A 13,084-nucleotide genomic window follows, 5' to 3' on the forward strand; every position below is an offset into this window, starting at 1 on the left:
GTTTCATATTTCATTTGTTGGTTTAACTGGTTTGGTATATCCAGGAAACAGGACAGTAATTTCAAAATCAACTTATTGTTTTGTTCTATATACTAAACCATATGCATTCAATTATGTGGTACATATTTTTAATAAGAGCGCATTTGAATATATAATTAATTTCCTAAGTCTAAATAGCCATCTGGAAATGTTCTAACAGATAAATGAAGGGCTAACCTCACAATTTTCTTCTCTTTTTGCTAGAACAAGCAGTTGAAAATCTTTCAAGTTAACTCTGTTAAACAGGTGTGGAAGCCTTCGTTAATAGGAATGAACAGAAACCGAATGCTTACTCTGCATCTCATAACCTACAACTGAAAAAAAAAAAGAACTAACTCCTTATTTGCACCACCCTGTCATTTTAGCAATAAATAAAATGCATTAAATTGTTTAATATGCACATTATATGACTGGTTACAGCATTTACCAGAACATGCTGCTCTTCATTTTTGTTGCGCCTCCATTCTTGGCTTTTGCAATCTATACAAGTTTTAACTAACTTGGAGCCATTTTCAAAACTAATCCATCAGCTGAAAAATGAATCCATGTTCTGTTTAATTTTACAGATCTTGTGATATAAATTGCTTTTTTTCTTCTTAATTCGATAATTTTGAATTGAACCTGATATCCAATAATACCAAACAACAACAGTTTTTTCTCTTTCTATGCCTTTTCTGTGTTTCTCTCATTTGTTTTTACATCTTGTCTTTTCCAACCTTTATTTGCCTCCTTCCATAATTTGTCTTGGGCATTTGTTTTCTTCGTCTCTTCCTTATTTTCCCGCATCACCTCCGTAGGTGCTCCAGCAGCAGCAGCATGAACGGGAGAAACAGCTGGTGCTCCAGCGGGAGCAGTTGGCCCAGCAGAAGTCCCAGCTCGACCAGATCCAGTCTTTACAGCAGCAGCTCCAGCAGCAGCTCGAGGAGCAGAAGAGGCAGAAAACCGCTGCAGCTCAGGGCGTTCAGGTGAGGTGACTGAACGACTCCGGCAACTGATTCACGAGATCACCTCGAACAGAAATGTTAAAGGCCTCGACCTCTACACTCACATGTTCAGTATTTTATGATGAGCAAAATAGTCAAGGAAAAAAAACAATCTGGAGAATCCTTTGAGCACTGTATGGTGTGTTTCTATGAAAGACAGTTAGTGAAAGATTATCTAATAAAAAAAAAAAAATTACTTCATAAACTACAACAGTCTGCATCCAGGTTGATCTTGTACTAAGAGATGACTATAAACAGGGCTTCCAACTTTCACAATACAGCTACTGTTGGACCAGCATAAGATCATATGTTCTACTTCTATGAGTAGACATTGTTAAAATCAACAGCTAATGTGTTTGATTTATATTTAGCCATTTCTTTTCCGTGTAGATCATCTTCCTTCAATTGCCCCTGTCTCTTGTATCCTCCTTTTCTTACACCAGTCCACTGCATATCCTCCCTTCCTACCCCGATAAACCTCCCACTGCCACCTCCTCTCCTCTTTACCTGGAATCTCTTGTTTTTTTTCCAAATGTGGCTATCATCACCTATATATCTCTCCTATATATCAACTCAACTCCTCTTTGTCACTTTCCCAACTTTCCAACCTGAGCTGTTCTTCTAATGTACTCAAGTTTTATCTTGCCCAGAAGAACTGCAGTTCAAATGACGATGATTTTCATTCACTCAGTACTTTCACACATGTTTTGTGGATTCCTTAATAGGGTAAGTAACAAATATGTGGTCACTTTCAGCTTTTTCTTTGTATTCAGTATTAACTATTGTTCTTTAATAACACATGGCATATATATGACAGGACACCAGTGACATGAGGTGATTAGGATGAGACAAAAACATTTTTACAGCTTTTTGAAACCTCGAGTAAGAATGTTACAAGTATACATTGTGAAATACAGTGACATTGTGGTCAGTTTTATACTTTCCAACAGAATAAAATAAATATAAATGATCTGAAGTTGGACGGACTAAGTAACAAATGTAAAAATAAGTCATGAAATATTATTTAGCAACACCTGAGGGCTGAAATTCTCCATTTCTTCAGTGATGTCAAACCCATACATGCTCAGCCAACAATAGGTAATTAAGATCCTAAAACACTGTTTGTTTCCTCTCCAGCTGGACATGAGTGGACAGCCAGTACATCCCTACACCGACACTCAGATGGGCTCCCGCTCCCTCCCCAACTCCTCATCTGAGATCTGCCTGAGGACCCAGGAGGAGCACATGGACACCAGGACAAACATGAGGAAGCACAGCTCAATGACCAGACTGACCAGAGACAGTCTGGACGGAGATGGCTCGATGTTCTACGGCTCCCCCCGCAGGATTGTGGACAGCTGTGTGCAAACTGATGATGAAGACGGAGAAGAGAGGTACGCTTATTTTTGCGCTGACGGAGTTGTTCTAAAAATATTGACAGCTGTAATTACTTTCCCTCATGTGTTTGTCCTCCTTTTCCTCCGTTAACAGATACATGATGCGCCATCGCACCAGGAGGCGCGGTCGCAGTGTCGACTGCTCCGTCCAGACGGACGACGATGAGGACAAGGCTGAGACTGAGCATCCGGTCCGACGACGGCGTTCCCGCTTCTCCCGGCACTCTGAGTCTAGCGCAGCTGCCGGTGGTTCTGCAGCTTTGGCCGCCACGTCTACTGACGCCAAAACTGACACACACAAGATGGTCTCCTCCAGCATCGCCATCCAAACCATCAGGGAAATGTCATGCCAGACAGAGGTGGAGCACCTGGGAAGAGTCTCCCCAGCAATTCACGTGACAGTGCCAGATCCAAATAAAGTCGAGATTGTGCATTACATCTCCGGACCCGAGCGAACCCAGAAAGGACAGTCTCTTGCATGCCAGACAGACCCTGAAGCCCAGTCACAGGGTGTGGTTGCCCCTCAGCTTAGCGTCCCAACCACAGTCAGTCCATATTCTTCTTCGACGAGCACTGGAACGCAACAGTCGGGTTCTGTCGACCTTCTAACCCAGCAGCGCCAGCAGCATATTGCAGCGAATGCAGCCAAGTTTGAGCGACGTCGCCCCGATCCACTGGACATTAACTATCAGCCCCACAACCACCTTCACAACGAATCTGTCTCCAGCATCATCCGCCAGCAGCAAACAGCCCCCAAGTCTCCACAAGTGCTCTACTCTCCAGTGTCACCGGTGTCCCCGCACCGCCTGCTGGAGACGTCTCTGTCCAGCGAGAGACTGAACAAGGCCCACGTCACACCTCAGCAGAAGTCCTACACCGCCGAGTCTCCCCAGCGACACCCGTCCGTGCCACGGCCCATCAAGAGCACCCAAAGGTCCATGTCGGACCCCAAGCCACTCAGCCCCACCACTGACGAGCACACCAAGGCCAGACTGACCCTTTACCAACAACAAGCTCTTCAGAACCAGGTAAAGTCACTGAATTCAGAGTGACAGACATAGAAAATCATTTTGAATCAACCAGGTCGGTAGTTTAAAAAAGATGACAGTTGGCATCAGGATGAGACGCCGCAGTGCTTAGACTGGTCATAAGACTAATTTTATATGAACGTAGGATGTAGGAATCAGGACATTTGCCCCATGTTTGGTTAAAAGATCCGATGATCCAGATCTTCTGGCATCTCATAAAGACATGGCTTTTAGTGCAGCAGTTGCAGTAAAATAGACTGTTGCATTCGACTTAAGACAAAACAAAAAATTAAACATTCTAGTTTTAGATTATGGCTTATAGCTTCCTAAATTCTAAATGAACAATTAAAGTTACATTTCACACAAACATATCAATTAAAGATCATCTCAAAACCGATTGAGCTAAAAGATAAAGATAAAGCTTCCTTTAGTGCCACTGGATACACAATAAGATCTGGGCACACTGTCTGAAACAATGCTCATGGGTAGATTTTAAAAATGTCGTTTAAACATTAAAGAACACATTTTCCATTTTGAGGTCGTAATGGAATAGAATCATATCCCTCAGTTATACTGAGGCCGAATGTTTTCATTTCATTTCCATCCTCTGAACCATTACTGTGATACCAGCCAATGATGCAACCCCAGAGAAGGGTTTCCTTTTCAGGGCTTCCTGCAGTAATGTGTGAAACAGCAATACTGAACAAAGTCCACAGGGTACGTTTGATAACCCAATACAGAAACGTTGTAAGCAGCATAAAATCTGATTTTACTAGAGAGCTTGTTAAAACCTTGGACGAAATATCCTAGCACAAATTCACACAGTCATTATCTTTGCTCTAGATAGCAGTTTGACTCCCTTTTATGTTGTTTGCTGGGTTCCTAACTTTCCAAAGGCATTAATACTGAATGTCCTCGGTACCTTTGATTGAGCCTTTCATTCGCTGTTGCCCTGTTTTTATTGTGCAATAGCTGTAAATGTTTCATGTGGATGCTGTGATGAGGCATTCCCTTTGTTACTGGTTTTTCAGATGTGATTGTTTTTTTCATCCTAACAGACATCGTTAAATTCCCTCCATCGACAGTCTAAAACCTACATGTATCAAGCAACACCTGCAATGTAACACTGAATACAAAAAAAAATCTGTTCAGTTTTTTCAAAGAATGCAAGGTGTTTAATCCACATCATGACAAAAGTTAATACTTTTCCATTTGTTGATTTCTTCTGTATAGTGGGTTTGTGGTGGCATAATGCCAAAGCTCTAAAAAATACAAGTGACACGAGGGACAAAAATGTTGTAATTTTGTACATTGAAAGCTATTTCAGAGACATTAGTGGCTCATTTGTATTAAAAAGCTCAAGCAGTATACATTTAAATTACTTTACTGCCATGTAGAGTGCTGAACATGAGGCATATTGACCAATAAATAAAGATAACAGAGAATGCTGTTGCCACTGCTCTTTTTTAATAATAATAATAATAATAATAATTATTATTATTATTATTATTATTATTATTATTATTATTATTATTAGTATTAGTATTATTATTATTAGTATTATTATCTCTTCCAGAAGTGGTGGTTTTGCAAGGTGTAAAATTCCCATAATGTTATCCGTTTAATGAAGTATATATAACTCTGTTACCAAATCTTTTCTTTAGGGAGCACTTCACTCTTCCTTGTGATATTTAGGGGCATGCCTGATAGCTGAAAACTATTATAATCATCAAAATTCAGTCAAATTTCTTGAATTCATTCAAAATGTTTCGAAATTCATCATTTTCTGACATGTAGTTTATTTATATAATCTTTAATTGTGCTTGTTAGAGACCTTAAAGCAGCAAATCAACAAGAAATAATAAATTAAAAAAAAGATCTGAAGTTGTAAATAGACTGATTTACCGCTTTTCAGTTGCTGTATATGTACGTACTCTAACGCAAACTCCACTCTTGTTTCCTGTTGTCCTTGTCTGTTTTGTCTACATGTCTCTCTTTCGTCTCCCTTGTATGTCCCTGCTGTTGTGTCCTTTCCTTGTTTCTTTTGTTCCTTGACCTTTTTATCTGTTTTGAGTTTTACTCCCCTCTTCTTCCTGCTCTGTCCATCCTTTGTGCACACTGTTTATTTTCCCACCCTCTTCAATTTTCTGTTGAACATCTTCATAAATATCGTTCAACATTTCATATTTTTTTTTTACCTCTTTGTCTGCTTCTCATTTCAATCCTTCCCATTTCTCTATTCTGCATTCTTTGTTCTTCTATCTTTTGTTTTGTTTGTCTCCCTACTCCCTTTCTACATTTCCCCATTCTTCTTTTATATTTCTCCAATGCATCGTTTTCTGTAATTCTATGCCATTTCCATCCATGTCCCACTCTCGTATCCCCCCTTGTCTCTCTCCTCCTCTCTACAGCTGGCGGCCCTACAGCAGAGTTCACTGCTACGCAAGGTCAAGCGAACCCTGCCCAGCCCTCCTCCAGACGAGACCGTTACGTCAGCTCACCTGCCCATGATGACACCAGCCCTCCAACAGGTCTACCTGCCCTCCGTGCCCAGCCTCAAGCCCAGCTCCAGGTCTGGCCTGGCCGCTAAAGCCAGCCTCCTCAAAGACCTCACCCATGAACTGAAGGCTGTGGAGCAAGAGTCAACCAAGCTGAGAAAGCAGCAAGCTGAACTTGAGGAGGAAGAGAAGGAGATTGATGCTAAGCTGAGATACTTAGAGCTGGGGATCCACCAAAGGAAAGAGACACTGGTCAAGGAGAGGGAGAGAAGGGATATTGCCTACCTGAGGTGTATGGGGGACACTAGGGACTATATGTCTGATAGTGAATTGAATAACTTACGTTTAGCAGCTGCAGCTGCCTCACATGAAACTAATGGGCTACTTACAACTAGACCAAGCACTGCCCCGCTCAGCCAGTTCACCAGTGATCTCAACACAGCAGCCCAGTACCCCCCTACTTCATCCTTCCTCTCCTGCCAATACCCCCAGAGCCAAACGGCAGTGCCATCTCAACCATCCAGTGCGCCATACCCGACTTCAACATTCAACCAGCCTCCATACCCAACGGTGTCACAGTCCCAGGCACTGCCACAACCTACACCTCTTCAAACCCACGGCCCCCCTCCAGGACCTTCCTACCAGCCTCAAACCTCCTATTCATCTCACACCTACCCCCAAGCCCAGCCCCCATACCCCCAGACTGACTTGGGAATACCAGCTGCACCTCAGCCACAGCCCCAGCCGGGGCATACAGGTTTTGGCCCCGCACCTCCTGGGCAGCCGCCATACCCCACCCACAGCTCACCCTATCCAAGTGCTGTGTCCTCCTACCCCAGCCAGACAACTCCATACCCAGGGCAACCTCAAGCTGACATCCTGACAGTTCATCCAGGACGACCCAGGCAGACTTCGTTGGCAGATCTGGAGCACAAGATGCCCACCAACTATGAGACGATTAGCAACCCTACAGTCGTGGTCACTACCACAGCCCAGGATGCCTCCTATTCCAGTGCAGCCCCAGCCTATGGTCAGTACACTGGAACGACGACCATGGCAAGTTCCTATGGGCCATATGGCTCAGCACCAGTATCGAGCAGCTACGGTGGGTACTCTACAATGCCTCCCAACACTTATGGCCAATATACTTCAACTGCAGTTAGTTCGTATGGCCAGTACACTACAACCACTGCAAATACGTACGGCTACACCACCACCACAGCCAGCTCTTATGGACAGTACACTTCTACAGTTTCCAATGCTTATGGGCACGCTGTAGACAGTCCCTCCACCTACAGTACAGCTGATGGGATGTATGGGGCTCCTGGCTTAGAGCAAAACATTCCAAGAAACTACATGATGATTGACGACGTGAGCGAGCTGACGGCAAAAGATGGGCTGGGCACGACGACAGGGGACATGATGCATCATGGCAGCAGTGGGCGCTACCCGGGCGACATCCACGGTCACAGCAGCAGCACGACGCGTGGGGGAACAGGGAGCTCCCCCTATGGCAGGGCACCCGAGGAGGATGCAGCGATGCAGGAAGAGCTGTACGACCACCACGGCAGGGGTAAGAGCAGCTACAGGCACGGACCACTAGGGGGCAGCAGCAGCAGCGTGAGCGCTAGCATGGGTGGGGGATCCCCCTATTACTATGACTTCGACTACAAACATGGCAGCATCCGCTCTGGGGTACAAAAACCTTCATCTTCCTCCAGAGGCCTTCTGGCTCCCGCTGTCATGTCTACCAAGCGCAGCAAGCACAGGAAACTGGGGAGTATGGAGCAAAAAATCTCCAAGTTTTCCCCCATTGAGGAGGCTCGGGATGTGGAGGCAGATCTGGCCTCCTATTCCTCAGTAACAGGTGGGGCTTCCCCCTTCTCCCACATTCGAGGGCGCCAGCTGATTGAGGATTACGGCTTCAAGAAGAGTGCTTATGACAGCAGCAGTGGCACTGCTCATGGTAGTCGATACTATGGTATGATGGTGGATGAGGACGATCGGATTTACTACACTTCTACTGGCCGTTCCCGTTCAACTGGGTACGGCATGGACAAGATCTCAGCAAGGGACTACTCTGGGTATCGCAGCAGATCCTACGAGAGAGACGACCGCTCCTATCGATCTGGCTACAGGGGGCGCCATCCAACACGGCAGTACTCTGAAGAGGAGAGCCCTCTCAGTCCCTTGGGGAGGTTCATGGGTTCTGGGCGATCTTCAAGTTTAGGCCCCGACCCATACGACCATCGCAGCAGTAGATATCATTACTATTATGGCCAGTATGGTTCCAGTCACTCGCTGCCAGATGTTCAAGACCACATACGGGACCTTCCCCGGACGCACGTCTACAAATCGGATGATACATACATTATAGACGATTATCATTGCGCTGTGTCAGACAGCGAAGGTAATTGTGGGGGCTGAATTCCCACACAGTCCCACTACTTACTACTGCCCCCACCGTAAACGTCCCCCACCCACCCAAAGGCTAGGCTTAGCAAAGAAAATAAGAAAGAAAAAGAGACAGTTACCCGTTGCATGCTGATGTTTTCTTCTTCCTGAGAGTCACGTGGAGCTCTCGTATCAGTGGACTGCTGTCTGTCTGTCTGCCTGCCTGTCCGTCCGTCCGTCCTCCCGCCTGTCCGTCCAGTCGTCTGTCTGTGCAATACTCGCATGGTTCTTCGGAGTAGTCGTTTTCGTCATTCGCCACAATCTGAGTCACTTGAAAGGTCTTTGCACGGCACATATGCCTTGTTATTTCTTTACAGGGTTATTTTGTTGAATGTCTTTGGTATTGATGTTTTGCTCTTGTCTGTTTTGACTCATGAACTCTTTGTCTACACTGCAAAACAGTCCGTTACTAAAGAATGTAAATTTTCATTTCTTCATTCTAAGTCAGTTGTGGAAACACTTCCACGACACAATCATGCATATAAAATCCAAAATAAAAATGGATTGGTGTGACAGTTTCTTCAAGTTGATATGTGAGGCATATATTTTGCTTCATGTAAATGACTTTCTTTGAATCCTAAACACAAAAGAAACTGTCATAGCAGACAGTTTTGCAGTGTTTGTTTTCTGATGGTCAGTCTTGTACTGTATGAAGTTGATCTGAAGTGTATTTTGCATGGTTTTAAATCATTTATTTTTATTTTTCTGCCTTTCTTTCTGTGTCTCCCCCCACCTATTATTTTCTTTTGCATGCGGTTGGTCTTTTTCCGGCCTTCTTCCTTCTTTCAGCCTGCATGCCGCTGTCTCCGAACGACATGGAGATTGACTGTGATCTGCTCTCGGTTTCCAAAGCCTACCATCTTGGCCAGGAAGAAACTGACTGGTTTGAGAAGCCGCGCTCCAGTTCTCGACATTATGGCAGCAGCCACTCATCTGGGAGGAGCCGGCATGGTGTGAAGCATACCTACCATGATTACGATGAGCCTCCTGAGGAGGACCTGTGGCCCCAGGATGAGTATGGCCACGGTGGGCGACACTCATCCTCCCGAGACCACAGACACCACGGCAGTTCTGGTCGCCACTCGTCCTCATCGCGCCATTCAGATGAGCAGAGGTCCTCAAGGTCATCTAAGGGACATCCCAAAGACCCAAGCATGCGTCACGACCCTTCAGGACGATCTTCATCCACAGGAAGGCGTGGTGAGTCAAGGTCTGGAGGGTACCACTCCTCTGACTACTCCCGCGACCCATCGGGGCATCATCATGGTCAGCGCTCTTCCCGACAAGGGGACCCGCACAGGTCTTCTCGCAGCAAGTCCCAAGGGCCAGTCGACATGCAAGGCCAACCGGGTAATTCCAGTTCATCTTTACTGTTGACCAGACTTTTATGAATGTTGTTTGTATATTTAATTGAAAAGCATTACTTCTGTTCTTTGTGTTTTCTCAAAAATTTCAGTTTTTTACCTGAAGATTATCTTGATAAAGACCGGGAAAATAACTTCAACCTTGTTGGTCATATGACTACAACAACAGGCTCTGCAGATATTTGCTTAGCCAGAATGATTTGCATGGGTTTACACCTACACAAAGTACAAAGTCACCTTGTCTTTTGAACTACAATGAAGAAGTAATAAAAGATTCATTATCCAATAGTCACACTCGTATTATAACTAAAACAGCAGTAGACCTCATCTGGATTTAGCTTAATGAAGACAATCTGGCACACTTCCCAAAAAAGTAATCTGACACACGCCTCAATATAACTCAGTTTATGAGTGTGTGTGATCTGAGATGTAACCTACCTCATGTAAAAGTGTAACTGAAAGTGATTACAATGTGCTGCAGTGTTTCTTCAGCAACCTAAATAAACGAAACTCTTATTCCTGAAAAGGCTGTCCACATTGTTCAAGTTTCATTATTATTTGAATTTTGAACCATTGTATTATTATTCAGTTGCACAAGTTTTCTTGAGTTTGTTTATGGTATCATAGGTTGGTGTGTCAGTCTAAATATACTTAATGGAACCGCTTTATGTTGATTTGCCGTCATGAATTTTGCAACCTGCTCGTAGTCCGTTGAAATACCTGTAACCCAAATGTTGCTACTAACAGGATGTTGTGCTGTAACATTGTTTTGTCATCCCAGATAAACATATTTGAGAAAGCACCACAGCAATAATGTGCTTTGATGCTTGAATGAGATGATTTTATGAATTTATACATATTTTAGGGTTGAGGCAGAAAAAAATGCAATAACCTCTGTCGTTCTGACTGAGTTTCATACACTTTTACAGTCAACTATTCCCTCAGGGATCAACAGTTTTAATTAACTACATCGGGCGCAATTTCTGGAAGGAAATGTTTCCTGATGGCGCGACTGTGGCTGCGTTCCGAGCAGCGCACTCATTAAATCACTGGTTCAATCTTTGCACACAGCTTGTGGTACATGTCACTGTTTTACAGCTGCCTCTCCTGTCATTTCTTATTGTGTGCAGCATAATGAAAACTGAAATGAAGTTTAAACAGAAGGAAAACTTGACCGTCAGTTCAATTCTCTCCAAGACAAGCAAACATTGGCTGCAAAGACAATGTGACTAAGGAGGAACTGCTTTCAGAAAACTGAAGACACACTCTTCTTCACTCCACGAAGTTTGACACTTTGTAAAAATGTACAGGCTTTGAAGTGCTTCCGATAGAATCGCCTCAGTTTTATGTTTCATCCTGTGATGTTTTGTTTTTTTGTGTTGTTGTTGTTCTAAAAGGATTATTCATTTACGAAGCAAAAATCCATCTTTGTTTTCTCCATTCAGGCTCTTCCAGGTCCGGCAGCAGCTCCTCCAGGGCTCAAGGCTCCGCTGGTGGGCCGGCGGGAATGGGACGGCAGGGCGGTCCCGGTTCCCAGACGGACGGGGCCCCGGGACAGAGGACCCAGCTTCAGCAACAAGCCCAGACTTCGGCTGCCAGGCCGGGGCAGCCCGGTGCCGCCGTGACCACCGGGCCTCAGCAGCAGCCGCCAGCCCAAGCACAGGGCATGGGCATGGGCATGGGCATGGGGCAGGGACAGGCCAAGCCGGGGCAGATGGGACCAGCAGGTGGACCCATGGGACAAGCCAGGCAGGCAGGCCCAGCAGGAGCCACACCTTCCCCCATGGTGAGTGCAGGAAGACAAAATGTCTGGTAAATTTCAACATTATTTCAGCAAGAGGATCAATAGGATAACAGAGGATGATTAAGGTGAGGGACGGAAGTGCAATAATTATGTAGGGGGGATATTAGGTATTGACTCGGGAGGCATTGCCCTGGTCCCAAATTCTGGGTAATAAATGAACTCCATTTAGTATTAGGTCAGGCTGAGAATAGATTTTTCACACTGAGAGATTTTTTAAGGGTGTTTAATTTTCTGAATAATCAACATTTTCCTTATAAAGTTAAAACTTTCACAGCATTTAAAGCAGGAGCCCCAAACTTATTGTATTTCAGGGGTCACATATAACACCAACTCATCCTAAGTGGGATAGACCAGTAAAAAATGGCATAATAATATATAAATAACTAGAACCCTAAATCTCCATCTTTGTTTAGTGCAAGAAATAGATCATAAGAAGCTCACATTTAATGAACTATATGGATATGTGCCAATATTCGATATGCCAATATTTGTAAAATAAAATATTGCCGATTGCCGATTCTGATACCGATACGCTCCAGAGTTCACGAACGCGTCGGCACAACAAAATCACATGATGGTTTAATTAACAGGAGGTAGCAGTTAAACGTAGCCTCGGTGATGGTTCATGTCCACATCCACATTCCAGAACCTTAGTGCTGGTTGATTTACACTTTTCCCAGCTTTCCTTGCATCCCTCCATCTTCCTGTGTCCCCCCATGCACCCTGAGATCAGAGCGGGTTCATCTCCTCCCAGTTCGGACGCTTTATTGAAATCCTGGCGCCTCTGCTGGCAGGCTTTATCCGACACTGTGATTAACACAGAGGCAGCTGATAACTCAATGCAGCTGATTCATCGTCTGCAGTCTCCCTGCAGAAATCTATTCTCGCCCTGCATTTACTCGCTAATCGTAAATCCATGCAAATCTATTTGCCGTGCGGAGCGTAAAAATCTGACCATGACGTTTGACACAGAACTTGGGACAGTTTAAAGAGGGTCTTCATTCTGGCTTCAGTAAATGTATGAAAGTGTGTCGAGTTCACAAAGCCACGCTCGCCCAGTCAGCTATTACCACCCTGAAATTATTCATGCCCTGCTCTCACGGCTGAACTGTGTCCATGGTTTTCATATTCCTGCATTGTGGTTCTATCAGAGGGAAAGGGAAATTATTCGTATGGTCTGATATCAAATTATGCAGGAATTGGTCTTGGAAATGACTCTAAAAGCTCTGACAGGAAACCATAAACAGAAAATAGAATTTCTTTCATGATAATTATTCAGTCTGAAAACTCATTCACTTATACTCTCATGTTTGGTCCATTGTGTAATTAAAAGCATTGATTAAGAGCCTGTAAATAACAAACTGCTGTTGGCTGCATGGTAATGCATCACCGCCGTTTCACTGCAGCTGAATTCGAGTCAGTAGGAAACAGATATTACTGTATGAATGATTTGGCCACGGTCCAGCATTTGTCAGGTCAAGATTATTTATAGTAATTTTTTTTATAGCCAGAAACAC

At 44.3% G+C, this 13,084-nt stretch overlaps 1 protein-coding gene across 1 annotated transcript in view; it reads left to right on the forward strand.

Annotated features, from left to right (window-relative positions):
* Nucleotides 1–13,084, forward strand: part of bsna (bassoon presynaptic cytomatrix protein a) — a 123,123-nt gene that overhangs the window by 94,966 nt on the left and 15,073 nt on the right. Inside the window, exons 6-11 of the mRNA XM_030118562.1 lie at nt 837–1,004; nt 2,160–2,416; nt 2,514–3,447; nt 5,859–8,355; nt 9,252–9,749; nt 11,209–11,549. Of these exons, the coding sequence (XP_029974422.1) occupies nt 837–1,004; nt 2,160–2,416; nt 2,514–3,447; nt 5,859–8,355; nt 9,252–9,749; nt 11,209–11,549 (4,695 nt within the window). The remainder of the gene's footprint in view (nt 1–836; nt 1,005–2,159; nt 2,417–2,513; nt 3,448–5,858; nt 8,356–9,251; nt 9,750–11,208; nt 11,550–13,084) is intronic.

Source organism: Salarias fasciatus, chromosome 20 (assembly GCF_902148845.1).
Source record: "Salarias fasciatus chromosome 20, fSalaFa1.1, whole genome shotgun sequence".
Classification (NCBI taxonomy): Eukaryota; Metazoa; Chordata; class Actinopteri; order Blenniiformes; family Blenniidae; genus Salarias; species Salarias fasciatus.